General features: G+C 39.1%; 1 protein-coding gene across 9 annotated transcripts; it reads right to left on the minus strand.

Moving 5' to 3' along the window:
* On the minus strand, positions 1-27,905 carry synj1 (synaptojanin 1). 9 transcript variants are annotated; one of them, XM_024262572.2, is made up of 32 exons: positions 27,611-27,905; positions 26,665-26,825; positions 26,391-26,477; positions 25,807-26,074; positions 25,422-25,647; positions 24,677-24,760; positions 20,939-21,000; positions 18,737-18,833; positions 18,443-18,618; positions 17,904-17,985; positions 17,664-17,816; positions 15,772-15,937; positions 15,505-15,528; positions 14,884-15,075; positions 14,449-14,533; positions 14,210-14,350; positions 13,945-14,137; positions 13,700-13,858; positions 12,748-12,904; positions 12,492-12,618; positions 12,199-12,411; positions 12,048-12,126; positions 11,689-11,854; positions 9,850-10,032; positions 9,686-9,727; positions 9,197-9,325; positions 6,778-6,819; positions 5,994-6,046; positions 5,733-5,922; positions 4,087-4,397; positions 3,690-3,713; positions 1,872-2,009 (listed from the first exon to the last, which is right to left on the minus strand). In XM_024262572.2, the coding sequence occupies exons 2-31, from the start codon at positions 26,786-26,788 to the stop codon at positions 3,693-3,695; spliced, it is 4,032 nt and encodes a 1,343-aa protein (XP_024118340.1). In that variant the 5' UTR covers positions 26,789-26,825; positions 27,611-27,905; the 3' UTR covers positions 1,872-2,009; positions 3,690-3,692. The 9 variants fall into 9 exon arrangements, with proteins under 9 accessions (XP_024118285.1, XP_024118283.1, XP_024118315.1 ...); XM_024262517.2 differs by lacking the exon at positions 3,690-3,713 and having other exon boundaries at positions 1-2,009; positions 15,772-15,928; positions 27,611-27,903; XM_024262515.2 differs by lacking the exon at positions 3,690-3,713 and having other exon boundaries at positions 1-2,009; positions 27,611-27,903.
* Between the last annotated feature and the right edge of the window lies 1 nt (position 27,906).

Here is a 27,906-nt window from a genome sequence, read left to right on the forward strand (position 1 = left end):
TGACAATTAGATCGTATTTATAGCATCTGTAAACTAGAAATGATAAGGGTTTTGTAAAAGTAAAATCAAAAGTGCCCTCTTTATTTTGCGCGACATACTGTCATGTCCCGCCATCACTTGACTGCACAAACACACACACAGTCGCACACACATGCTTTAACGATTGTACGATTGGTGGGATGTTTCGGCTATTCCGTCAGCTCTGCAAACGGGACAGTGCACGCAGCGCGTCAGTGCATATCGGTTACGTCGTACGTACTCCAGCAAGTATTTACATGTCGAAACTATACTTTAAATGCCAAATATAATCCCAGATATGGACCCCGAAAATACTGCCGGATGATATTACAGAAAATCAGTCCTGCGGCGGCTTAGATTAAAAAAAAAAACTTTGTAACAACGTAAGAGTGCAAACAGAACAAATGTTCAACAAACCATCAAAAGAAAGATAAAAATGTCAATACAACCTTAAAGATTCATCTCTGATGAGGAGATGATTCAGTGTTGGATGGCTTTGAGTCATCACATATAGAAGCTTCTGCAAAAGCTGATGTCTCCATATTGCACGTGTGATTTTTAGATATACTGATAGAACACACTGTAAACACAGGCACATATTCGCTGCAATAAATACACGTAAAGCGTCTTTAAAATGAGAGGAAATCGGAGCGATGAAGGGAACGTAGCTGTTGTGACGCCGGATGGTTCCGCCCCAAGATGGAATCCATTTCTGTGGGGGTTGATGATATATATGCCTTTTAAAATACAGTCCTTTCCGCTCATACACGCAAACACACGCACGCAGTAACGCTTTTATCATAGATCTATACATATCTGTAATATGGCCCTTACAATAAAGGGGGATATTTTCTTTCTGTGGACTCCCTAAAGAAGCAGCAGCTACTGTGTTCCTGTGGGAGTCTGGATTTACAGTTCTAGTTGGAGGAAGAAGATAGCCAGTCAGGCTCGGAGACGGTGGCAGAACGGGAAGGTTGGTTCTGCTGTTTAGACACCAGGGAGGCGGGGGCGGAGGATAACCACTCGGGTTCTGAGTCAAAGACGGAGCGAGGCGGTTGGTTCTGCTGTTTTGGTACCAGAGGGGCAGAGGATAACCAGTCGGGTTCTGAGACAAAAACAGAACTAGAAGGTTGGAGCTGCTTTTGGGATGTCAGGGAGGCAGAGGATAACCAGTCGGGTTCTGAGGCAAACACGGAGCGAGAGGGTTGGGACCCGATGGAAGTAGATGGGAAGACGGGGTTTTGTGTTTGAGCTCGGGAGGAAAAATCCAATTCGTCGTCAAAAGTCACCCACTGCCTTTTGGGCATCGGTCCTAAAGGAGCTGGCTGGGGCTGAAGGGCAAAGGTAGGTGGAAGGGACGAAGGGGGAGCCAGAGGCAAAACAGGGGCAGATGCTGATTCGGGAAGCCGGGCACTTTGATTCGATGGTGGTCCAAACAGGGACGTGGTCCTGTGGAGCTGGGCGGTTGGTGCGGGGGTCGGGACGAGCAGCGGAGCGACAGCAGACGAGCTTTTCTGAAGGCTTGCTTGAAGTTGGAAGTTGAAGTCGGGGGTGAGCGGGCGACGGTGCTGCTGCTGCTGAGTCAGCGGTCCGGTGAAAGGATTGGTGCTGCTGGGTCGGGCCGGCAGGGGGTCAGTCACGAAAGCGTTCGGGGAGGAGCGCAGCATCTCCTGCGACCTGCTGCGGGACGGCACCGGAGGGGGCGGGAGTAAGGAAGAGGCAAACGGCGACGGGGTGGAGAGCGAGGAAGAGGAGGAGGACTCCAAAGCTTGGAGGTCCAACAGAGCAGAGGACTGGTGGGAGAAGGAGGACGGCAGCGTTGTGGAGGAAAACACCGATGGAGGGACGGAGGGGGGAGCGTGGAGGGAGGAGCCTCTGCTCAGTGACTGGGTGCTGTGCCAGGAAGGGGCGGAGTGGAAGTCTAATGCGAGCTTGTCAAAAGGGTTGGGCCTCCATTGTGCTTCTCTTTGGATTCCATTCAATCCGTTTGTCTACAAAGATACAAAAAGAAACGTCACTTTGACTGCAGAGTCGGAGGAAATCTAAATAAAATAATCCACCTTATGTTGTGACACAGTGTCTAAAGAAAAAAATATGTAAACTTAAAGACGTATGACATATTACAGTTTCTTATTTCAAACCAGAGGTTATTTTTATTCTAGCAGGTGAACTTTTAAGGTCACAGTAAACGAGTGACCCAACGAGTCAAACAAAATGATCATGGTTTGAAGGATAATATACGGAAGCCAAGAACAAAATACTTTACTCTTTTTCTGCCTTTTTTCTTGTGATAATGATATCTGGAATCTCGTTGTTGTCAGACAAAATGGCGACAGGGTCAAAAAAGTGAAAAGTTACTTCCGGTGTTCACATTTAAGCCGACAGCTGAACGCTGTTTGACACAATTTTATGTAAAAAATAAAAGGTAACCATATCAATTTCAAAAGAAAAATGTACAATATTTATTTTATGAAAGTCCTGCAGAACTGTATGTTCATTTCCTGTCTTAGATCGTTCACAAATATAAATACAAATTTGAATAATCCTCCAATATTTGATGTTTTATTGAAAATTTGGACCTTTAAGTTTCATTTGAGCAGATATTATTCTATTTTGGTTGATGTTATTTGCACGTATTTTAAGTGTGATCAGCACATCGCTGCATTGCCCGTTTGCATTTTAATCACTTCCTTGGATAAATGTACTTTTTGTTTTACGGGATATTTTAGAGGATAATTATAAAAACGGGAATGGTTTGTGTCAGTGAAAATGTTCAGATCAAGCCACGTATTTTGAGCTTTCAAAATAAGAGCGGCCGAGTAAGAAAATCATCTCTCTGCAAACGTATTTATAACATTACATGGAAATGGTCACTTTCAGATTTTTTGCCACAGCACCCAATTAATTTGATCATTTTTTACCTTTATTTTCCCAGAGATCAGACACAGTTATGATCAAAAGCAAAGAGGAGCAACGTTAGAACCACGGCTGAGCGAACAGCAGCTCACTGACCACAGTAAAAAACATTGAAACACTAATAAGTTTTACTTTAATGTCAGACATGCTGGAATTGTTGGACTTTTGATCTTGATCTGGTAGGACATTTGTAAAACAATATTGTACAATTTTTTGTTACAACTGGTTAGGTGACCTTACATTATTCCATAGACACTGGAAGCGACTGCACTAGACCGGCGATGAGCGACGTCACGTGAAAATAGTCTATTGGTGCAAGTTTAAGGCCTAACGACGTTTGGGGAGGGCCTTTTTCTGCTTCAGCGTCGTTAAAGCAATCTATAAACGTCTCTGCATCTCAGTGTGGAAAGGGTTGCTACAATGTTCTTTGTTATCATGTTATGACGTGATAAGAACATCCACTATCTCGTTATCACCCCCAAAAAATGTTTCCCGTGATAATCTGATAGTAGATGTCGTTATCACAAGAAAACAGGCAAAAAAAAAAAAAAAAAACAGGAACAAGGTGGGCTGTTCTTGGCTTCCATAATAAGACAAAAAATAAAACACACAAAAAGCTTTCGACCAATCACATTCACATAAAAACAATGGCAAAAATATGAAGTGCAGTTAATGAACGAAATTTAGAAAAGTATGGAACAGGAGGGGCTGCAGTGTTACGGGGCGAGACAGAGAAGTGGTTTTTGATCAAGTACCTTTCACCCTGACGGCTTCTCCAGCTTGCGAGAAAGAGACAAACACATCAGAAAGACAGAAGCAGGAAGAAAAACAGAAAGCTGATCTATTTGAGTCTAAGAATCTTTTTTCAAGATAAAGCATACATTATTATTTTGTATAAACTATATTAGCTTTTTGTTTGGTCTGGTTTCTCTGTAAATATGTCCTTGTTAATTTTCATATTTTAGTTAAAACTTTGTTAGAATAATGCTTAAAGGAAAAGTTGTCCACAAATAGCCATAATGTATTTGTGGAGGATTTCATAAACTCATACCGGTCCATGTCTATCTGCTTTCAGGAAACAGAACTTTGCAGTGGTTCTATCTTAGTAGATTATATCCCAGGACTCTAATGTAATGTATATTTGGCACCAACCTGTGCAGTTGGGGCGCTCTCGGGTTTGGCAGCATCAGGTGGCAGAGCGTGAGAGGAGCGGGAACGGGGCGGAGGTTTGGGAGAGGCCAGGCCCTGCTGAGGCCCAGCGGGGGTGCCGGAGGGAGCTGCTGCTGCTGCTGCTGGAGGAGCTCCGGCCTGCTGTGGCTGCAGAGGAGCTGGAAGTGTGGGCTGCATGGGTGGTGGGAGTTGTGACGGAGCAGAAGATGAGGGCGGCTGAGGCTGTGGGGGGGACTGAGTCTGGGGTTTTAAAGCGAAGGGGGCTGCAGGAGGAGGTCCTGATGGAGGAGGACCTGAGAGGAAACAACAGGAAAACCTGCTTAGACCTGAAGTGAAATATAGGTCTGATCTTAAAAAAACATGGATTTCTCTGCATTAAACTGGTTAATAATATCAGCAAAAACGTACATTTGAATGGTGTGTAGTGACTTTGACAGATTTTAACTTGTAGGTTGTGGAACGTCACTTAGGTGGATCAATTATGTATTTATGAAATTTAAAATAAAATGCATTTAAATACAATAATTTCTACTTTTATATAAAACAGTGGATCGGAATCACCAAGACAAAACATAAAAATTTTTATCTTATCATTTAAACAAATCACACTTAAGTTTATATGTCGTAGTTGACCTTAGTAACAAACAAAACATAAACGTCACTATTCTTTTTCACTTTTTTTCACCTAAATAAATTCTTGATATATTTGTTTACTTCCGGTGACCCGAGTGCTTCCAATTTGTTTACTTTGTATACTCAAAATCCAACATTATTTGTGGCAGACAAAATGGCAGCTAATAATCTTAGCCCAAAGGAAGTCTAAGACTGGAACATCAACCCTCCACCCCAGCACATTTCGGTCGAAAAATAATCTGGTTTTTGGTAGAAAGAAAATAATATAACCGGCGACCCTAAACAGATAGAGTTCTTTTTTTCTTTTTGCATTTTAGGCTTTAAAGGTGTTTCTGTCAAAACCTACAAAGCATAACTCCTAACTCAATCAACATGGATTAGATGATTTGCAGAGAAAAGTGGCTTAGTGCTACTAAGCAACACTTCAAAGCTGCTTTTCACCGATATGCAGCACATTACGGATATAAAGTGTTATATTCTGGTGCAAAGTTGCTTTTCTCTGCGACAGAGCAGATTCACGATGATCGTGAATGAGTTAAGTGATGAAGCTAACTGCGTTAACACGGGTCTAGAGCTAAAGCTCCAATGTAAAAGTCTTTACAGTCTTACAAATCTGAACACTTTTGTTAATATCCTTTAATAAAGCGTTTTGACACATTTTAAGCTAATCCTGAACACTAAAAAAAGTTTTAATAAAAGTGACTACAAATCTTGTGGAATGATTTTCAGCCGCCATCTTGTCTGTCACCAGGTCATCTTGCATTATTGTGCAATTTTAGAGTGATAATAACATAGTATTTTTTACTTTACTCTATTTATATAGATTGTGAGTCGGTAATTTCCGATGTCACAAATATTTGTACTTAATTTTTCTGGAACAGATTACAGATTTCTGAGTAATCGGATACTCGTTCCAGCCCTGTTTGCTAGATTTTTTGCCATTTTCTAAATAAATACAAATCATACATAATCTCTTATGAATGTATGATATTTACCCAAAGGAAGGTCTGGTGGTTTGGCATGGGCGCTGGGAACAGGGCGTGGGGCTCCAGGATGGGTGTCTGGAACCGGCCGAGGGGCGCCTGGATGCACCTCCGGGATGGGCCGCGGCGCCCCGGGGTGAGCGGGAGGCGGGGGGCGAGACTGAGGGGGCATGCTAATCACTCCGGCTCTAGGGGGAATATTCTGCAAAAGAGAAACTAGGTTTCAGCGCAAGTTTCACTTGTAACTCCTGTGGTTGTTGTATTTGAGCTCACAGGTCTGGGAGCTCCTCCAGGTCCTGGAGCTCCAGCAGCAGCTTGTCCACGACCTGAGAAGACACAAACACATTTCAGGTTCAATTCGGCTGAAACTTTAGTGAAAATAAAAAACAAAAAATGAGAGAATTAGAAGCAGCGTGGGTTCAAATCTTTCCAGAACTCTCAAGTCAACTGCATGAATTCAGAGCCTTTTACCTCTTGAGCTTCACCTGTACAGGTTTTTGGGTTTATTTTGAATGATTTTATAAGGAGTCATTCATATTAAGTGTCTCTAATTATATGTGTTTACTTTTCATTAAATTGCACATAACAGAACCCATTTCCTAAGACTAACAAAGTCATCAATCACGTTAGCCATTTCTGAGCTGCACGAGAGGCATTTCCTGTTCAAACATCTCCTCCACTGTTCTCCACATTTTCCCACACCACTTAAATGTCTTCCTCTGTATAATCATCATCACAAAGTCACCTGATAAGCACACACCCCCTTTCTGCAAAAGATGGCATCAGTTAACCAAGGATGGTGAAGACAAGTCACCGATAGGCTACACAAACCCATCTCTCCACCCTTGAACAGGCATATTTTGTGTCAGAGCTTTGGGACACAAGGCATGATTATAGTAAGCAGAGAGGTATAATCTTGTCATCATACAACAAAGACACAAAGACGAGCTGCACAAAAACTGTCTTGGAGCGAGGACATAGCTAGGCAACCGCCAAACAATCCTCTGGTGGAGCGTTTTATGACAAATATGGCTACGTCAGGCTTTCTGGCACTCACCTGCACGAGGGTCTGGTCGAGGAAGAGCGGGGCTTTTTGCTCCTTTGCAGCACAAAGGAAACCAAACCACAACACGGTTACACATCAGGGATGCAGGTCTTTCCAACTATCTCGCCTAAAGAGTGTTTTTACAGTGGCTGGACCAAAACTAATATGAAAAGCAAAAGGAACCATACTTTATTTATAGGATTATTAACCAGATTAGAGAAGCACAAGTATAAATCTAAAAAAAAATCATTAAATTCAACAATGAGAATGTCGTGACAACACATAAATTGGATCAATTTGCAATAGTAGTCTTGCTTTTCAGATTCTTCATTAATTTGTCTATGATGGCAGTAAAAATGATATTAAGTAACAATTTGGTAAATTATAGTGCTTTAACACTACTAATGCTAGTTTATTTTCACATTTCTTATTTTTCATTTGGAAAAATGAAAAGATGGATCCACACATCTATGTACTTTTAAAGCCTTCCAATCAGTCAGCCTACTTTTTTATTGTTTTATTTATTTTTTGTGAAACCTCTTATCTGATCTTATCTTAAAAAACAAATTTCCTGTTGTGGGATCAATAGTTTAATTCTATTCTACTGATCTACAGTCACTACACCATCTATCTATCACTGGTAGATACAACAGAATACACAAACACATTTTAAGGGAATGAGGACTTCCTTCATTCACAACAAAAAAGGTACAATCTCAGATCTTTCCATTACTCAATTTATTCAGACACCTTTTTCTGTTTCAAACCAAAGCTTGTAATTAAAACCACATGACTTAACCCTCGTGCTCTCCTATGGGGTCCAGATGACCCCACCCTTACTTATAGGCGTTAGCCCTTCCATGACAAAGGTCAAGTACAAGTACAACACTTACTCTTGCGACTTTGGTACGGTGCTGCAGGGCGGTTATTGAGAAGACGACGGCTAAGAAGCTACACTGATACGTGTTTAAGACATATAGATTGTCAAGAAAACAGTGTGAGAAGCAACATGTATCAGTTGTTTTAAAGAGCTTTCATTCATCTCTTCAAATTTCAATAAGCTGCTGTGTGTCGTTGTTGTGCAGCTACTGTTTTTACATCCCATAATGCCCTGGCACGATGGCCGTTTTGGTCCAGTTTTTCCTGTCTGAGCACAAAGCCTATTCAGACTCAAGAACCTCAAAGCAAATCAAAGCTAAGTCTGATTGAAAACGAACCGAGACCACTTTAAAAGATGGGTCAGAGAGCGGCTCCTGGTTCCGGACCTGGGTTAGCTTGGGTGCATTCAGACTGAAAATTTGTTCCGAATAATCCGGAGAAACAAACTCTGGTCCATTTTAAGCAAACCATATGTGTTCAGTCTGAAAACACTCTAAAAGTAGCCCACGGTGAAGTCGAATGTGTCAACAGTAAAACATATCTATGTCGATGACTGGCTCTAACGTCTATCTACATCTCCTGGTGAGTTACCTTCACTGCCTCTCCTACCAAGCAGTGGGCTGGGAGCACCACCACAGTCTTCAAGAGGAAAAACAAAACATTTTTGTTTCAAGATAAAGATTAGCAAAAGACAGAAGAAAACAACAGATCAAAAACATGAAGTTCAGATAAAAAATAACATTTGGCAACTGGTCTGAGATGGAGAAAATTAGAAACCTGAAACCACTCCAGATTGTTAGAAACCTACTTCACACCTGTGATAAGACGTTACGTATTAGTCTAAATACAAAAGAAAATCATTTGATCTTCAACAAGAACTACTTACTTTTATTGCTGATTTCTAACCTCTTAAAGATATAATTTTATACTTAAAAACAGACATAAACAGGAAATTGTCTGACATTTAAATTCATAATGCCAATTTAGATATAAAGCTAAAACATGAGGAGAAAATTAGACCTGTTAGCAGACTGTGAAGCTCCAACTCAAACTTATCAAAGTCTTAAAAGTAAATAGTTGATTCCTGAAAATCTGACTATAAAATGTATATTTTTTATTAGTTTATCAAAGCCAAAAAATTTGTAAAACATGTCACATTAAATAAAAACAAGCATTATTACTAATTCCTGTTCACCTGCGAGAAGTGCTGACTGTAAGGCTGTGAAGTGGCATAACCTTTATAACTTTATTCAAACTTTAAACAGTAGCTGATAATTTTGTTAAAAATGAAGACTGATCTATTTAATAAGAAACAAAATTTATTTTATTTTTGACAGACAGAAGGCTCCATCAGAGGTTTGATGAATCAATAAAATAAAACCAAAGAGTGTTACAATTATGTTTCTAAAGTTTTTTTTTTATTGTGTTTTGAATAAAAATATTTTCCTAAACTTTTCAGGCAGAATTTTCTTCATTTTGTATAATGTTTTTAGGAGAAACTATTCAAGCTCAAATTAAATCAATTGTATAAAAGTTTGGGGAGGCGCTTTACCTGATGGTGGTGGGGGCCGCTGAGGTGGAGCGGGTCTAGCAGGAGGGGGAGTGGGTCGAGGGGGTGGTGGGCGCTTGGGCTCCAGGCCTCCAGATGGGGGCGCTCCAGGCTGAAAGTCAACAGGGGGTCCTGAAAGAAAGCAAAATATGAGAAAGCAGTTTTTCAGTTTGATCAAAAAAAATGAACATTATTATTTAAATAATACATCATTACCACTTCATTAAACGGATTCTACAATGACAAAGTGTGAAACTATAGTGTTTAAGTGTTGAATTTGTATCACATAGACAAGATTGGACACCAGAATAAAGCTAAGCACCATCTGTGAAAACCCTCTCCTACCACCATTCTATTTTTAGGAGAAAAAGATGAAGCACGCTTCGCACACATTTAAAGAACCAGTGCTAGAAAATATTTCTCAAAGAGAAACATTTTATTGTAAGACATTCTTACAATAAGCACAAATGGCACTACCACACATTTCATTACCTGGAAACTCCAATCTCAGAGACAAAGGACTTATTTCCATTTCTACATACCACAAACAAAAGAAAATTACAGTTTATATTCCCGCACATCGACTCATTTTGAAGGAAGCGGGTTTGTAGCAAAAGAAGACAGTGAAGTGTTGTTATTCTGTGTAGTTATTTCACCTTGTGATGGTCGGGAGGGTTGCTGGGAACGGCTGGGCCTGCTGGGTGCGGTGGGTTCACCGTGGGTGGGGGAGGGACAGGGACTGCTGCGGGGGGAGGGGAGGGGAGAGGAACCGGGACCAGAACCGGCTCCGGGCTGCAGGTGCTGTGGAAGAATCTCCTCCACTTCCTCATCCACTTCACCTGAAAAAAAAAAAGACCCAGAAGAGAAAAAGTGTGTGGTAAAAAAAAACTAAGGTCTGCAGAAGGGTTTAGAACCTGGAGTACGTGTACCACAGTCGAGGGAAAGACAGTCGCACACGGGAATGTGACAACAATAAGCACTTGAGCTGTCGTCCATTTCTTTCAGATTTGAAATTTAAAAATAAAATAGTGTTTGAGTGACAACATCTTCTAACAATGAGCTTTTCCCCTCTATGGGGTCATAAGGAAAGGATCTATTCATGCAGTGCTGTTTTTGTGACCCCACCCACAGTATAAATACTGTCGTTCTGTTTCAATAAAACTTTATAGCTTCACACAATGCACATTACCGTCTGTATCAGCCTTCATGAACAGGCGATTTAAATTAATGGGGAAAAAGAACAAAGTCCGCCGTAATAAAATTACAGTGCTGTAATAATTCTCCTGTGTTTTGTTCTGTTAGAGGGGAAACAAATTCAGGCAGGGGATACGTATCTTGGCACAACACCTGTGAGATGACAGGTATGTCGATTTAGCGTGCGTCTGTGGATGGAACTTGAGCGTGGTCGTGAGTGGGAAAAGCACAAAGTTGATCGGCGAGCTGTTGCACACGTTTATTACTGCAAAGCTGTTTTTTAAGTCATGTTTTTGGCGTCGCAGCGGCTGACATTTATGAAGTTATAAGTTCAGTTTGTTGAATACGGTAATAACCAAGCAAAGTCAGATTAAACCCAGACTTTCATTCTGTTCTGCCAAATGTCAACATGAAATGTCAACAAGTTTTAACTGGTAGTAAAAATGAAGATTGATGGTGTCCAATTGCAGAACATTCATATTTCTATATTTAGCAAACTTAAAAAAAGTAAAAATATTTTATTTTACATACACTAAAAGCACCATCACAGAATTAACTTACATTAAGCTACTCAGGTTCTGTCTTATAATGTAACAAAAGATGAATAAGACAAAAGCACACGCTTATTTATTTACTTTTTTCATTGGTGTGAAGTTCTTAGAATATTGATGATGTTTTGTTCTGACTGTAAGTATGACATATCACAAATGCAGTACTTTTTTTTCAAACATATTTGCAATACCGTTTCAACTTTTGACCTATTTTTGTTTGTGCAATTTTGATATGAAAGCACTTTTTTGAGTTAATGCCAAATATGTTTTTAAAGAATTTGACCTACTGTTTGGGAATTATATATTTTTTGGTATATAGGGAATGTTTTTTCATTTTTTTGAATTAGAGTTTGTATTATAGTTGGCGGGGTGTAGGACTGTCGCAGGACATCTGGGTTCACTTCCAAGGGCGTGGGATGAATTAAACAAATCCACTGTGTGTCCTGAGAAAATATCTTTTATGCTTCTACCTACTTGTGTCTTCCTGTGCCTTAAAATACAGACTTGTGTCAGGAAGGGCGTAATATATGTCAGTGAAAGCTGATTTGCTGTAGTAACCCCTATAAGGATATGCAGAAAAGTGAACAACAACATTTCACATTAAAGTTGGTGATGGCACAAAATCGCCACATCCTGTCACGTTGTTGACCCTTGGTCTACTACAGGATTCTCTGTGATATTTGTCAGGAAGGAGAGGAAATAAGAACAAAAGAAGAAAACGAATTCAATAATTTCTTGGTTATATCTCACCCTCCATGTCAAATTCATCCTCATCCACGTCGGCGTCTTCGGCGAGCAGAGTGGAGCTGGCTGATGTGGGAATGCTTCCGAAGATCCTTTCCACACTCATCTCCTCCTCCAGACTCTTGATCCAGCCCGGGCTTCTGAGGCGGATGTCAACCACCTTCCCAAGAACCTAACGGATAAACAAAAAAAAAGAAATGGGTTCAAAATGTTTTTAGACAAGAAAGACAGAAAGGTGGCCTAAGTCATCAGAACAAGCTATTTAAGCTAGTTTGACTACAGTCTGACAAACTGAAACTTTTGTTTTTATTCAAGCGAAAAACCAAAAACACAGAAAAATAAGATGGAAAAACTGCAAAACTTACAGTGGAAGCACTCAGTGAAAGAGCTGCCAAAGCAGAATAACCTTCCAGGAAAGTCACCCACATCTTTTCCTCAACGAATCTGAGTAAAAACGACAAACCGTCAGTGAGGACATCATGAGTCTGTATATCTGTGTCGTGATGCCAAGCTCACCTGATGAGGATGACATCTCCAAAACTGGAAAATTTATCCAGTAGCTCATCAATTAGGTCATCGCTGAAGTAATCATCGGGCCCAGAGGAGCAGAGCGACACCAGGATGGTGCCATCTGGAGGCCCCTGCTTGCCAATGACATCTTTGTAGACCTGGTGCCGAGATTCTGGGTCCACTTCCAGGATATCCACATCTATTACTGCCACAACAGGCCTATAAGATAAAGATTTTGAGATGACTTTAAATATTAAATATAAAACACTTCATTGATACATAATTTCCTTGATAGTTACCTGTGGTCTGAGGTCTTTAGCTCAGCTCTCCCATAGTACTGTAAAACACCAGGGCTCCATGCATATTCCGGATCCTCCTCATTCTCCGCAGCAGTAGATGACGCTCCAACAACATTCATCTCCTCTGCTGTAAACCGATAACAAAGACAGTTTATTACTTTTTGTTTCTCCCAAACACACCAGCGGTACAAAAACACACTTTTAATTCTGTAAGTTTCAACACAGGATGTGTGAGAACAAATGTTCTGCAGCTAACCCGTTTTGTTGAAGTTCCACTTTCTCCTCTTCCAAAGGATGCGGTCCGTCCACGCCGGCGTGCGGCACTTCTCACTGGTGTCATAATCTTCTGAGAAGAGGTCGTATTTGTAGGTGGGGGCAAAATCCAATTTTCCCTCAATGAACCCCCTGAAGATCTGCAGGATACAGTTTAGAAATAGGTCGTTAGTAGGTTTGTGGGCCAAATAAATGTAAATTTAGTCCTACAGAAAGAATGCTTTTATAAAATATTAGTTAAAAATACTTTTTATTTATTACCCTGGCTCCTATACAATACATGCTCTTCTAAACCAAAAAAATTGGCTAATAAAACTGCTAAATTCTACATTTTCTGATATTGACAAAAATTCTTTAATGACAATTAGAATTGACAAAAAATTAACTTTTCCTCACAAATTTTTTGTTGCTTTTAAATTCTTTTTTAGTCATTTTAAAGACCTGCCTTGATGAAAATTGCAATGTTGTTTTTTTATCTTGTAACATTTTTCTAATGATAAAAGACATATACTTTTTTGTTAATTAAGCTTAAAATGGCGTTTCTAAGTAGTTCTTTATTTAAAATCATTGTGAATTAAGAGCAGATGTTTAAAATAGAGATTATTTGTGGTGTAGAAAATATGCTAGGCAAGCCACAAGCTCCCTGATCCCCTTTGCAACAAGGAGGAGGGGCTCCACACCAAAAGTCCCGCCCACAACTGAGAGGTGAATTTCTAATGAAATACCGTCGTTCAGCAGAAACTACTTTATGTCATTGAAAACGACACAGGTTTTTTTTAATTTCAGCTAAAACAACATAATCATAATTAAAAAACGCTTTCAAAATAGATCAAAAGATGATTGGGAGAATCTTTAAGCTCAGCTGCCCACATTTTTTGGTTAATGCTCCTAAAACGAAGACAGACACAGTAAGATCTCCACTCTAACAGTCTTACCGCTCCGGCATTTTTCTGTTCCACCAGCTGATCCCCAGCTGTCAAAGCATCCCAATTCTGCTGTCGGATGAGCTCCTTCACTTCCTCGTTGGGCAGGTTGATTCGGTAGTTGAAGTCTCCACACCAGAACACGTAATCATGTGAGTAGAGCAGACGACCCTGACAGACGGACAGAGACGGATGCTGCTGTTTAGGCAACTAAAGCGTCACAGAGCCTGAGAAGCTCCAGTGCAAACAGCCGTTACCATGGGGAAACTGAGTCTGCGCGTGATCTCGTTGTAGTCATCATTCCTCTCTTTGACCTGGGATTGGCCGGCGGCAAAGTGGGAGCACACAAAGCAGATGCTGGTGGTGTGGAACAGCAGACGGATGGCCACGCCTCCTTTGTTACCTGTGGCCCCGCCCATTCCAGTTTTCACTGTGTCTACAGCTACGTCTCTGAAAAAGTGAGGAAACTTAAAGTTACATCGGAAAACATTTTTGAGAAAAATACCTCTGCACAGCTGATACCTGATGAACGGAGCGTGCTGAGGGCGGATGAAAACAAACAGACACACTCCTACAAGCTGCTCTGATGCCAGCAGCACATACTTGTGGTCCCTGGAAATGTTTTTTTGAAGCTCTGCTGCCCAGAGTTTTTGGTTAGTGGTGCTAAAAAAAAGACAAAAAACAAAACATGAAAAAAGACTAGAAAAAAAAAAATGTTGATAATAAATAAAATACTTTATCTCAGGAAAGAATGCACATACCTTGCACTGACAATGTTCCCAGCATTCAGTTCAACCATTTCCTCAAATCCGATGGCAAAGATATCTATGGGGTTTGCTTTGCTGTCTGAGGAAGAAAAAGAAAACGTGTTAATAATCAATTCAGTAAAGATGGTAAGTGTTTTAACTCAGACTGTGGGACTTAAGACTTCAAGCAGATTTGATAAAGTTGAGCTGCGTTTTATATATGATATTTTAATGTTTACGTCTTTAAATGTTTGACCTGTGCAGCAATTGAGTTTTACATATTTTTAAATCAAATTTCATGAAATAAGTCCTATAAAACATGTTGATATTGAAATATATCTAACCTCTAAAAGAACAATGAAACAAATTTTTAAAAAAGTTATTTGTTTGATTATGTTTCTTTCCAACAATGATGTGATCTCAGTGTGACAGAATGAAATGACATCATACCCTGGAACTCAGGATGCCCGGCCTTCATCGGAGCATCCAAGAGCCAGTCGTTGAGTGTTTGGTTGCGGAAAGCTATGCTGCGGAACTGTTTGCCCCCGTTCACATTCCAGGTGCCGACGCACACGCGGATCTGCTTCGGCCGCGTGTATTTGTGGTAGCTTTGACACATTCCCAGCAACACTCTTGGAGAGGCTGTCAAAGGGAGACGATTAGCGTTAGACTGTGGATTTTAGGAGTGAAGAGTTTTGGTTTGAAGGAGAACAAACAAATGGGGAAAAGTTTTCTGATCCTTCTTTAAAAAAAACAAAACAGGAACAAAAAATACAAAGATACAACACAACAAAAAATAAAAAATACTTTGAGGGCCTAATAGTGAAGATGTAAACATGTTGCAATGGTCATGGTTTATTACTGTCTGTAGAATTATAATGTGATTTATTGTAAAATAGAACTAGAATTGTCCCTTTTTTTAAACCCATGTGTCATTAAACAGACAGCGGGTTAAACCATCACCAATAACAGACTGTAAATGAGTGACGAACAGTAAACACAAAGGACCAAACAGCTTCATGAAGGGGAGGAAAACAGTCTCTATCCACTGACTACAGTCAGTTACTGTACCTGATTGTAAGACAGGCTCAGTGACTATCATTGTTTACGACAGCAAAGGGGAGAGAAGGAAAAAAAAAGCAGGAGTTATTTATATTATTTCAGCAGACAATGCTGGAAGAGCAGCTTTTTAGCAGACATCCTGGAGCTAATAAAAAAATGTGCAAAAATAGAGAAAAGATTACAATTTTCCACCGTGATAACAGAATTTAGCTGCTTAAATTATATAAAAGTACAAACAAATTGATATTTCAAAAGAATCCTTTGGTCGATCTTTACCATAAAGACTGGAAGTGGTGAGCAAAGCACGAGCTTTGTCTGCCAGATCACTGTTCAGTGTGGAGCCCAGTCTTAAGATATCGATGGCTTCCTGCTTGGAGGTGTCAAAGAAGTTGTTTTGGATGGTCCGTGTGACGGAGCGCGCGCCATCTTTAAGCTTTCCCGCCTGTAGCCAAGACACAAAAAATGATACAAACATTATTTTGCTACTTCAAAGCAGGGAGAAGATTTTTTTTTCCATTGCAGGAATGAAAAAAGACGACCACAAAGAATTATTTAAAGGCTTCATAACTTGGAAGAATTATTTTTTGTTTGGTGCAACTTTAACCTTTTAACTTTGTTGAACTTTAATATAATGATATTACACTTAAAAGTGTAATATTTGGATTGATTCCTCCAAGTTTGAAGAGAGGGAGCAGATGCAGATTGTTTATGCAGGAATCATAAATTATGCATTTCTGTTGCCACAATAGCTCCTTCAACAAAAGCATGTATGAGGATGAAAAAGGGGAAATAAAGGGGAAAAAAATAACAATTCAAGATTCCATTTGCTCCGTATTCCATCAGTATCACCTTCATTTATTACAGAGACAATGAAATGTAAAAAGTTCACCAGAAAAAAAGCCCACAGTTTAAACAAAAATACCAGCTATCGACTTACCGCACAGGTAGAGAGGTCCAGAGGACAGCCAAAAGAGACAGCACACACAAGTTAACAAACAGAAACATTTGCTATGCACAGCAAGGCAACTGCTTCTGCTCAACTCATCTACTGCTCATAAAATACCCAAAAGACCTGTCGTATATTCTTAACTTAATGCTTAATATTTACACTTTGACGATTTTTTATAGTTTTAAAAGCCCTATAATATGTAAAATAAACTTTTTGAGCTTTTAAGTGTATTCATTCTTCACAAAAGACAACCCCAAAGTGATCCATTCACACGTCTCTGAGCATCCCTCTAAAATTCTGCTCTCCGAGCACCAGCCCCTCCCAATCCACAAAAACGAGTCCTCACATTGTGACATCACAAAGTGGGGAACAGAGTCTGTACTGCCAGCACCACCTCCAGACTAACACAAAAACACACTTTCTCTGTTGTGATCTGCAAAACATTTTTCTTATATGCACAACATGTACATCAATTTTTGCAAAAGTCTGGGTGTTGTTTGTTTTTGTGGGAGGAACGGAGACACTCTGCAGAGGCCAGATCTAGGATGACGTCATGAAATGGATGGCACCCGCAAGAAGCAAAAGGCAGAGCCTCAGAGATCGAGGTATCTTATTTCTGGGTAGAAAAAGAGTTTAAGAAAATTAATCGTATTTAATTAAAAAAAAAAAAAAGTTCTCTACTATGCCAAATGTATAATTATATATGTGGATAGAGTTTACTCTGAAAGGTTTAAGAATAGCAGGTTGAAAGAAAGAAGCTTAAGACTTGTTTACATCTTTTTACAGTTCAAAAATATATTTTTTTATTGCAAGTGCTGGATGCATTTCAGTCTTTGTCTTTAAATGCTGAATTGCAGTGAAGAGCACTAGAAAAAAAAGCCCAGCATTTTTTCTTAAATTAATTTAGGGGTTGCTGGCTAAATTTAAGGTGGGATGAAGGTTTAGCTTGAAAGTTAATGTCCCTATTTAAAATATTATAAGCAGAGATGCATAAGACCTATGACCTATGACCCCCGTCTTTGTTAAGTCCCATAGTAAAAAAAAATAAAACATTTTCAAAATCTTCATATTGTGAAGTTTATGAGCCAAAATCGATAAACACCAGCAAAAGAATTTCACAATTCAGAGAAAATATTTTCTTGAACCAGTGTGCATAATGATGTTTTTGTATAACTGAATGATCGACTGTTTTAGCGTCTCTACTTTTCACACTGCATACCTTGGCTTTCCCATCCAGAGCACCAGTGCCTGCATAGATCTTACTGATGGAGTCCCCGTTCACAGACCACATGGTTCTGAAAACCTCCTGGAACCTGGCCACCAGCTGGGGTTTCTCTGTCAGGCCCATTTGTTCTAACTGTTTGGTCAACATCTAAAGATGGAAAAAAAGGCTATTATGCTAAAAATATCAGCTAAAATCCTTTACATGTCATAGAAAACCAACCCGAAGCCTTCCTACCTCCAGGCCAAAAAAGGCTTGAACACTGTTAGTTCTATCCAAACAGTCCAGGCAGTTGGTCCTCATGGTTCCTCCCTGAGTCCTGAGGAGACATGACGAAGATCTATTCCAGATGTTTTCACTCACTCCAGTAAATCATCTGTGATTAATATTTAGCGTCACAAGAAGATTAAATAGTTAATCCCACATGCTTAGAATAAGATGACAAAATAAGAATTGCTCTTAAGCTGTGCAGAGCAACGGATTTGTACACAAGAGATCCATTTTTACTGAATCCTGGAAGAGGAGTTAGAACTAGACGTCTCTTAGCTGTCCAAAAACGACCTGTGAGGCTTCGCAGGTCATAACAGGAATGTGCTTGCTGACTAAGAACATCATTTGGAAAGGAATGTTCACGAATCGTTTGCTTAACACAGCAGTTTTTCAAAATAAAAAGAAAAAAAACACTTTTATCACAAAAAAATATACAGAGAACAGTTAAAGGGCAAAGATGATTCTAAAATATATATAAACACAGATAAGTCAAATTTTTGTGTTACCTTACAATGCCAGTTTCCCCAGAGTAATAAAAGAAGCCACAGTCCTCAATGAACTTATTGAGCAGAGGCTTCAAAACGCTGTGGAGTTTGTCTGCTTTGCCACCCCTCACATTTTGATGGTAGTCAAAGTTGATCATTTTCACAGAGGCTGCATGTTCCGACGCCTTCAGGTGACTCTGAAAGGGATGAAGAGGAACTTTTCCATTAAAACAGCAGCACAAATGATAGATGTTGCATCAAAAACGCCCTCCGATAAATATAATTGCTTAAAAGATGAAGATTGTCTCGTCTCACCTGAAAAGCCTTGCTGAGCATGTGCTCCCCTTCCTTCCCTCCCAGAAGGTTAATGATCACCTGTTTTCCATACAACCTACGCAGGGCAGCAAAGTGTCTGCAAAATAACACATTTCATTACATCAGCTACCATATATATTTAATTGCTGCTTGATTAAAAACCAAAGCTGTCAAGTAAATCACCAACCAGTTTAAAATTGTAACAGAATCCTCCGGCATATCAAAAAAGCTGGTATAAGGACCGTAATACCAGGTTATTGTTTGGCAAAATCCTCAATACAGAAAACAGCGACAAAATATCACAAAGTGACTCATTCTGTGTTCTAGGCACATTTTACCAAGCCTGGGGGAATTGCCAAATACTTGGTGAGAAAACTGTCTAATTGTTATGCAATGCTGTGCAAACACAACCTTTTTTTTTTTCTTTCTTAGACATAATTTCTTAATTTTTTCCCTGTCCAGCAGTGAGAATAGCAGCACAGTTACACTCTAAATGTTATTTTTACCTCAAATTGTGCTTTATTTTAGGATTGTTTTGTGGGTTTTAGCAACTCTGCAAACTCACTTTGAAAGAAAGATAGGCCTTTATTTATTAAATGTATTTTGTCTTTCTCTTGATTTCAGGAGAGAGCAAAAGTTCTGCTATAAGATTTTGACTCCATGAGATCAAATACTACAGCAAACAGGAAACATGACGCCGTAACACTACAAACTAAAAAAATAACATATTTTAGATACAAAAACAAACAATAAAAAAGTTTGCGAGCTGAATTAGTAAATCCTGAGCCCATTCAGACAGAAATGTCAGAGTTCAGCCCGATTGGAAACAAAGTGAAACCTTTAAGTGAACCAAATGTGTCCAGTCTGAACACCAGCCTCGAGGGCTGGTATCCTAGATGTTTTCAACCAACCTACCATTGAAGCACCTTACTGGCTAAACACAGCTGATCCAAGTCATCAAAAGCAGATAAAGCCGGATTTCTGGAAAATCAGCAAGAGGTCGGCCCTTGAGGCCTGGATTTGGACACCCCTGCTCTAAACCAATGTTTCCAGGTATCTTTGAGTATGATACTAATGTACAGTATGAAGACAAGGTCTGAGAAATAATATTTAAAATGTTGCAAAGTATTAAGAAAGAAAAAAAAAGTTTTATTTAACTTGACTTGACCCTTTAAACTGTGCTGTGACTAACCAATCCCCTCAGATCAGATCAGCTAACTGACCATTTTAATAGGAGGTTATCTTTCCAAAACACAATTGTAATTTTACTCAACTAGAAAAGCTCAAAAGCACATGAAAAGTGCATGGTCATTATAGTTCTAAATAAAAAATGTTTAGTTTAGCCATGTTGAATTTATCAAACAAAATACAGGATATTAGTCAAAAGAATTATCAGCCTACTGTTATTTTTGGATAACAAAATGTTCTTAAATGGGGTAAAACTCAAAGAACAGCTGATTATGGGGGGCTGCTGTAGCTTGATAAGATAAATGAGGTGTGGCACATGGTGCAGAGCTCTTTACTATAGAAAGCCTGGAATTAGGCTTAAGAACCGTGAGAGATGCTGTCAACCCCACATCTGTAATTTGGGTACATCAGCGGTTATGTTGGGAGATGCTGCTGGTGGATTCAGCTTTTTATGTGATTTGAGAAAAGCTAAGGAGGAAATAAAAAGGGGGCAGATGCACAAAAGTAGAATGAACGTGGATAACAAGAGTGATGAGGAAACTCAACAGAATAAAACAAATGCTCAAAGGGTTGTGGCAGAAAAAAACCTTCTCTAAAGCAGGGTGAGAGGAAAACATGTTGACTCATGATTTTTCATTTTTAACGAGACCCAAACTTGTCAACACAATGCTCATTCAACAGCTGTAACAATAAAAACAAGTTCAGTTTGAGAAAAGTTACTAATAAGTCAATGTAAAACCCAAATCACATGTTTTAGTAGTTCAACCTTGATTTGCATACATGTATTAACATCTGTGCATAATTTTAAAGCTGACTGTGTCAAATATGAGGGATTAGAGTCAAACTTTCGTTAAAATGACTTTAATATTTCCAACAATTAACAAGTAAACAAGGAAAAGCTTTAGGGAAGTCTCTTTTTGAGGATAGCTTTGACTTTAGGTGTTCTGTGTGGGAGGTGTTACACATTTAAAAACCACAACAAACTGAAACTGCGACCCAAAACATCCAGATTACCTTTCAAAAGCCGGGGCGTTAGCTTCAAATCCCCTTGAGAGTTTCACACGATGAGAACCAACCTGCAGAGACACAAGCCAGAGTCCTTTTCTTTCAGAAAGATGAGCAAAAAATAAATAAATAAAGCCGGAACACCAAACAATTAAATATTGGAAGGGAGAGAAATTGGGAAAAATGAAATGGACAGAAGAGTTTGGGATATTGTCCAGAAAACGTAAAGAGACTGGATAAATATCTGAAAGGCAGAGAGGAGAAATCTGTTTACATGAAGGCATTAAGGAGCAAAGAAACCTTCTGGTCATCCCTCCAAAGCCTCCTTCCCCCAAATTTGACATTCTTTTCTCACCACTTTAAACAACCAGAGGAGCAAGCGTGGTTACACAAGACTGCACTAATTCAGGATTAGCAACACTAAGGAAAACTGCTCTCTAGTGCAGCATGTTCCAACAAGTTTCCCAAATACACTCTATCTGTGGAAAACCTTCCATCAGTTTCTCCTTAAAGATGTTTGACTGAAGGAGTTAGCTACTGCTAACACTACGGCTACACCGCGTACTACTCATACTTCTCATTCCAAAAATGTTTATCCTGTCTTGTCAACTGCTCAATGATAAAAGCCCATTTTTGTGGGAGTGTTATAAAGATCAGCTCCTGTGCTCCTTAAGCTTATTACTGCCAACTTATCTTTGTCTTAGCTTTGTGTTCAGCAGCTTAGTTTGTTTGCACATACCTATACTTGGCTGATCCTGTGTGAGACTGGGATAAACTGACCCCAATGTCACTTCTGCTTTTTGCTTCAGTTGTGCAGGAGGAGTCCATGAATATTTAATTACTTCCTGAGATGACATCTGAAACTGCTCGGGTTGCAGGTGTACAGTGGCGATACAAACCTCCAAACACTGTTAATGGGCCGTGTTATTTACAACCTATCTCTGCTAACTTCATCAGTTAGAGTCCTATTCCTATATCTAATTGTCTTAGATGTAAATCTGTTTTTGAATGTTTAATTTTGTGGGAATGTATAAATACATCATGTAGAGTTTTGATCTGTGAGCAAGTTTTTTTAGCATGTACTTGTGGCATTTATCTGATGGTGGAGAACATATATGAAGAAGTAAATCTTCCTTATTTGAATTCTTTGTTCAAATTGTTGTGAATCAGGCGTAGGTGAAAAAATGGAGTCTAAAAAGCGTATTTGTTACATAGAAAACACGTTACGAGGGCCGCAAGCTCCTTGCTCTACTCCATTCTAATGCATATGGGTGATGGGAAGGGAGGCCGGTGTTCCTTAGGTCCAGCAGTCCTGCAAACAACTCAGAGGTGAATTTATAATAACCTTCTGCCTCTCTGCACACAGGTTTTTTTGTTGTTTTTGGCTAAAAACAGCCTCATCATAATTAAAGACACTGGGAACGCTTTTAAAACAGCAGGACTTTAACTACTGTATTCGGTTTTAAATTGAGTTCATTTTACTTGGATGCAAACACCATGACTGTTCTAATTTTCTATTTAACTGAGAATATCAGGTCAACCACTTTAAAAGTGCATATTTCTAAAATCTGACTGAAGAGCGTGCATCTAATTCTTCTTCTAGATAAAGCAAAAGTTACAAGTTCTGTTCAGGAACAGTATGGAGGAAAGGGGGAGGAGGACTTACAAGCCACAGCTAGCAGAGGGACCAAGAGCTACAATGGTGCTTTCGAAGCAGGCAAAGAATAGTTCTGTCTGAAAACAACCCCAACCCCATTACCTTCTGTTTAGACCAAACCAAAAGCCTCCTGCTACTAATAGGTGAATTGGCTTTTAGTTGTTTCACAGTACAGTGGTTCCTCGTTTATTGCAGAAGTTACGTTTTAAAGATAACTGCAGAAGGTGAAATTGGTTATAGATGTTTGAAAGCCGAAAAACCCTTCACTAAACACTTTGTGCACTTTTCTTAGACAGACAGTAGCTGCGTTTCCATTTCAAATATGCGCAAAACTATCAAAATTCCAGAAATGTCAAAAAGATTAAATCCTAATTATGCATATAAACATAAACCAACTAACGCGCCAAGTCATTCAAAACCATAGCGAGGGATCAGAAAAAGTGTTGTTTTAAGTTGATTCACAAAAAGGAAGCATTTGGATGACATCACAACAGTGTTGGGTGCGAGCCGTGCAGCTAGACCATTAACAGTCTGTATATGTCAATGAGGCGGACACAAACGCATGTGAGAAACCTGTTCAGAGGTATTAAAAAATAAAACATAAAAAGTAAGATGTTGGACCTTTTTTTTTCATTTGAATACACGAGAATATCTCTTCAAATTTCTACCACAGCACTACCGCTCATCCTCATCTATCAAAGGAGACGTCGGCGTCTTATTCAGGCCGTGGAGCGGCAAGCGTAGCCATCACCTGAGTCACCAAGATTTCCCAAAATTGCTTCATCTGTAGCCGCTCCAACATGTAGGGAGCAGCTCCGGATGAAACAATAAAGAAATTTTGGATGTTGATTTTAAAGAGGAGCTCCATGTGACACGCAACTTTTAATGAGCTGTGTGACGCCGTAGGACCTCTTGTGGCGCCTACTGTGCAAGGCTCAGGTCAGCTAGTACCTACCAATAAACAAATTTAATTTTGTGTTTCAGTTGCAGTTTTGCTAAAAATGTCCATTTCGATGTGCCCACCTCCTCCAAGCGCAAGGACTTTTTTCAATTAAAAGCAAGTTTTTTTTTTAAGTTAAAGTTTTCCATTAAGTGTTCTTATTGTCACAAAACCAATTTACGTCATTTCATAGTTAATGGAAATGCAGCTAGAAACATTTTCACACTTCTCTCTTTTGTTTAGATAGAAAACAGCCTATAAGGATGGAGAACACAAAACACTGTACAAAAAAAACCAACAAAAAAATAAAAAGGACGAAAAATTGCACCAAAAAATTCTGCAAAATAGCGATATAGCGAGGGACCACTGTAATTAAGGAAATTCTGTTTTATTCCTTTGAAAGAATTGTAGCTTCTCTAGCCATTTTAGCAGGTTAAATAAAGGTAAGTGGTTAGGGGGTGTTTTTAGATCAGACTCTCACCTGACCAAAGATGTCTGGGAGCTGAGAAAAACAAACAACAAAAAAGCCCTTTACCAACCACTACTGCTATTATTTACCCCCAACCTCGCCCCCCCACAGCTGACTCAACCTCCAGGTCTGTGCAATGTTCCAGGACAAGGCCACGTCATATTGCTTATATTGCAGAATAAAAACGAATGATCACTACTTTTTCTCAAGTTCAAAATGATTCCTCCAAGGACAAATTTGGCTCATAGAACCTAAAAAAAATGATATTTTGAATCAATGTTCTTTAGCATTGCACAGAGGTAAAGCACCAACCGACAAAGAAAAGAAAAGAAAACCCCCTCTGCCAAACAAGTAAGCATGGTTACTAGAGAGGTTATTATACCAGGTGGGGGTTCTCATCCAGTCCGTTAGGGGGTCGATTCTTACTAAGGTGTAGCAAGACACCCTTAACAGACTTTTTCTGAATACAGCAAGAAAATGTGTTAAAAGAAGAATATTCACTGTTATGACAAGAGCTGTACTTCTGCTGCAGCATCACACACACAAATCCCCAAAAAGATTGTTGCGTTTTGATTTTTTGCTGTCAAGTACTTATAAACTGATGTAAGATGATTGGAGTTTCATTACTTCATTTTTAAAAATTGATTACAACTTTAAATGTGTACAATTAGCTGCTATTACCTGTATTCCTGGTTGTTCCCAGAAAAGTGGAATGGACCCACGGATCTGTATGAAGGATGATACTCTGTCTTCAAGGAAAATAACCTGTTGTTAACAAAAACAAACAAAAAAAATAAGGTGTCTTTCTAGGATTAAACTACTGGTAGTTCCTTTTTAAAACAACACATAAAAAGAAATATTCACAAAAATGACACAAAAGTAAATGCTTAAAATCCAAGCAAGAGCCATTAGTTTGTATATTTAAATACAGAAGTGGATGGGGCAGGAAGTACCCAATATGCAAAGCAAAAAAGAAATCCGAAACCTGATTTGTGTCAGAAGCAGATGGGCTACATTCCACTTTGCTAAAAGCAAAAAAAAAAAAAAATCTACCAGCACCACAAAGACAGCAAGAGCAAACTACAACACCTTAAAATAGAATTAGGAATGAAGTCAAGCAAAAAAAAAAAAAAATGAAAACAAAGATGATTTACCTAAAGCTTAACATGTCAAAAAAAACTAAAACATTATTTTAGGAAATAGAAACTGTCCTCCAGCACAATTTTTATTTAACTGTATAACAAAGTAAAAAAAATAAATATTTTTGAATAGATTGTGATAAAGCTATGAGACAGAAAAAGCACAGTCTAGACAATAAGATCACTGAGTCACTGCGAAAAGGAAAATGAAAAAACAACAAACCTTCAATCAACTTTCATAGAACATAAAAAAGTTGGTCAATAAAACTATTAAATACAACACTGACCTGTTCCGTTTCCACAAAGTTGGCCACTTGCCCGTCATCATTTGCTCCTCGAACATTAAACCGAGTGCCAGCTCGCTCTGAGCTGAGGCGAGAGAAGATGCAGGCCTTGGCTTGTTTATGCCCCGCATAAATGGTCCTGATCTCCACGCTGCCACACATCAGCCTCAGCAGCCAGTCCTCACAATTAACTCCATAGTGTTTAAGGTGCAGATGCAAAGACTGGTTCCTGTTGTTAGAAACAACACCAAACTCAGATTGTTGGGAATTAAATAAAAAAAAAAAAAATTACAAATTCTGTGCAGAACAACCAATATTACTTGTGATAATGTAAGCAACATGTATTCATACCATTGCACTTGTAACAGACAGAATTTAACCTACTTACCAAAAGAAGCGGTTATCTGTGGTATCTTCTAGAATCCTGCGATGTGCGTTGAGACTCAAGTCCAGGCTGACGCCAGTGGAAGACCAGGCAAAGTAGAAGTGACCTGAGTTTAGGAGCTTACGGACCTCTGAGATTCTGTCCTCATCCCCTGGATCGTTCCTCAGTGATATAAAATCTGTCTGTGTGACCCTAAAAACCTCTGAATCCTGCACCTTGCCAGCAGAACTGCATCCCGTCACAACCACAAGACTGTGCAGCATGGAGTCACCTGAGGGGAAGGAGGTGGATATTGCAATTGTGCATTCTAAAATAAATAAATAAAAAGGGAGGTAAATAAATATATATAATTTGGACTTTCCTGCCTCTACTTACAATAATGAATGAAATTTCAATAAACCAGAAATCTTAAAACGTTCATCTCTAACCTCCTTGTTTTGACAACAAGAGCTTTCAAGGTCATTTAGGAGATGGGACAAATCCAATTATCCAAAAATAAATAAATAAAATATTAACATAGAGACAAAGATTAGGCATGCTTCTAAACGTCAAGTGAAACTGAGATGCATGTGCTGCTATTTTCTTACCCAGGTTAAGACGAAGTACACCAAGAATCCCATAGGCATCAACAATCTTTGTGTATGTACTTTTAATGGCCTCCTTCTCTGCAGCCGCTATAAGATAAAGCAAGAATGTTTAAGTGATTGCAATTTTAGGAATTGAAAAAGAAAGAAATTGATTCACATAATTTCCTAATTAGGGAGGACCTTCTTTTCCTCTTATGGGTGAATTATTATTATTTTTTTAACCAGAGATCATAAATTATCTCGTATAATTGTGTAATCAAGCAAGTGATCTTACATAGAACAGCAACAGCCCCCGATTCAAACATCAGGCATTCATCCCTCGACCTGGTTTCCACTATGACACTGTAAGGAGGGGGATCCAGCTTGTGGTAGATGCGATAACCTTTGCTGAAAGCCATGGCTGATCCAAGAGGGGAAAAAACTTTAAGTTATGGCCTGTGAATTAAAACAAAAACAATTACTAATATATTAATATAATCAATCTGACATATACTTTGTAACATAAGTTCCCCAATTTCAGCAGTGATGGATGAAAAATATCTGACCTATTCCTTTGTAAGGCATAAAAGTTGTTACTTTTTAGAAAGTAAAAGAATAGTATAACCTAAATACACGAGTACTTCCGTTTGTGACATGTTTATCCCTTTAATAAGGCATAACGGAAATAAGTTACAGTATTGCGAAACATGGATGGAGAACAGCAGAATATAACACAAACACCAGCTTTTAAAGTTCATTTTTTATGTATGTACTGCTAAAAGAGAAAAGAGGTTGCTACTGTGAAAGTAGCAGGACAACAGTGAGTGAGCAGGTTAACGGTTAAGGCCGGGGACTGAGATCTCATCCAACCCTGTTCCAGCAGTCACGACTTCAAATTGAAACTGCGGATGGTCAAACTAAACTGAACGCTACCCTAAGCAAAACAACATGTAGAAAAAAGAACAAATACACACCAAGAAAACCATATTTTTTAAAACAAACAAAACAGGTGCACTGTGTATCCCGTATTTAGCGCTAGCTGTTAGCTTAATTAGCTAGATTAAATCACATAGCTAGCATGTAACATTTTATCCGTAGAAAGACCGTTGGTTTCCTCCAATGAGATAAAGCTCGCAAATACAATGTTTAAGCAAATGTGTATATATAAATGTGTAAATAAAAGTAGAAGCGTCCGGTTTCATTAAATCAAAGAGAGGAAGAAGAACAGCATCTCGTCCTACCTTCACCCCCGCCGGGTTTATACTCGGCTGTCACAACAAAATCCTTCCCGGTTTGTTGGTACAGTGGTACGTTCCCATTGAGAGCACGCCTCCTTCACGTTACCGTAATACAGCTAAGAAAACTAGACTTTTAAGGCAGAAAATGTATAATATGCGGGAAACAATCAAACGGTGTGCTAATTCCAAATAATATTGCGTATAGTACAAGTCAATTTAATTGTAAAAATTTAGCATTTGGACGCTCGGTTTGGCGGAAGCAGAAAGTCGCACAAATGTTCGTGTCTATGGTTACCTAT

The sequence above is a fragment of the Oryzias melastigma genome, linkage group LG14 (genome assembly GCF_002922805.2).
Source record: "Oryzias melastigma strain HK-1 linkage group LG14, ASM292280v2, whole genome shotgun sequence".
Classification (NCBI taxonomy): Eukaryota; Metazoa; Chordata; class Actinopteri; order Beloniformes; family Adrianichthyidae; genus Oryzias; species Oryzias melastigma.

What these genes read in the sequence shown, in the direction of transcription:
- synj1 (XM_024262515.2), bottom strand. Translation starts at nt 26,788, where the DNA reads ATGGCTTTCAGCAAAGGTTATCGCATCTACCACAAGCTGGATCCCCCT. An exon ending in GGGGAAACTGGCATTGTAAG is followed by an intron (nt 17,986 to 18,442) that starts GTAACACAAAAA and finishes ATGTCTCCTCAG; the next exon opens with GACTCAGGGAGGAACCATGA. An exon ending in GGATGAATTTGACATGGAGG is followed by an intron (nt 10,033 to 11,688) that starts GTGAGATATAAC and finishes TTTTTTTTTCAG; the next exon opens with GTGAAGTGGATGAGGAAGTG.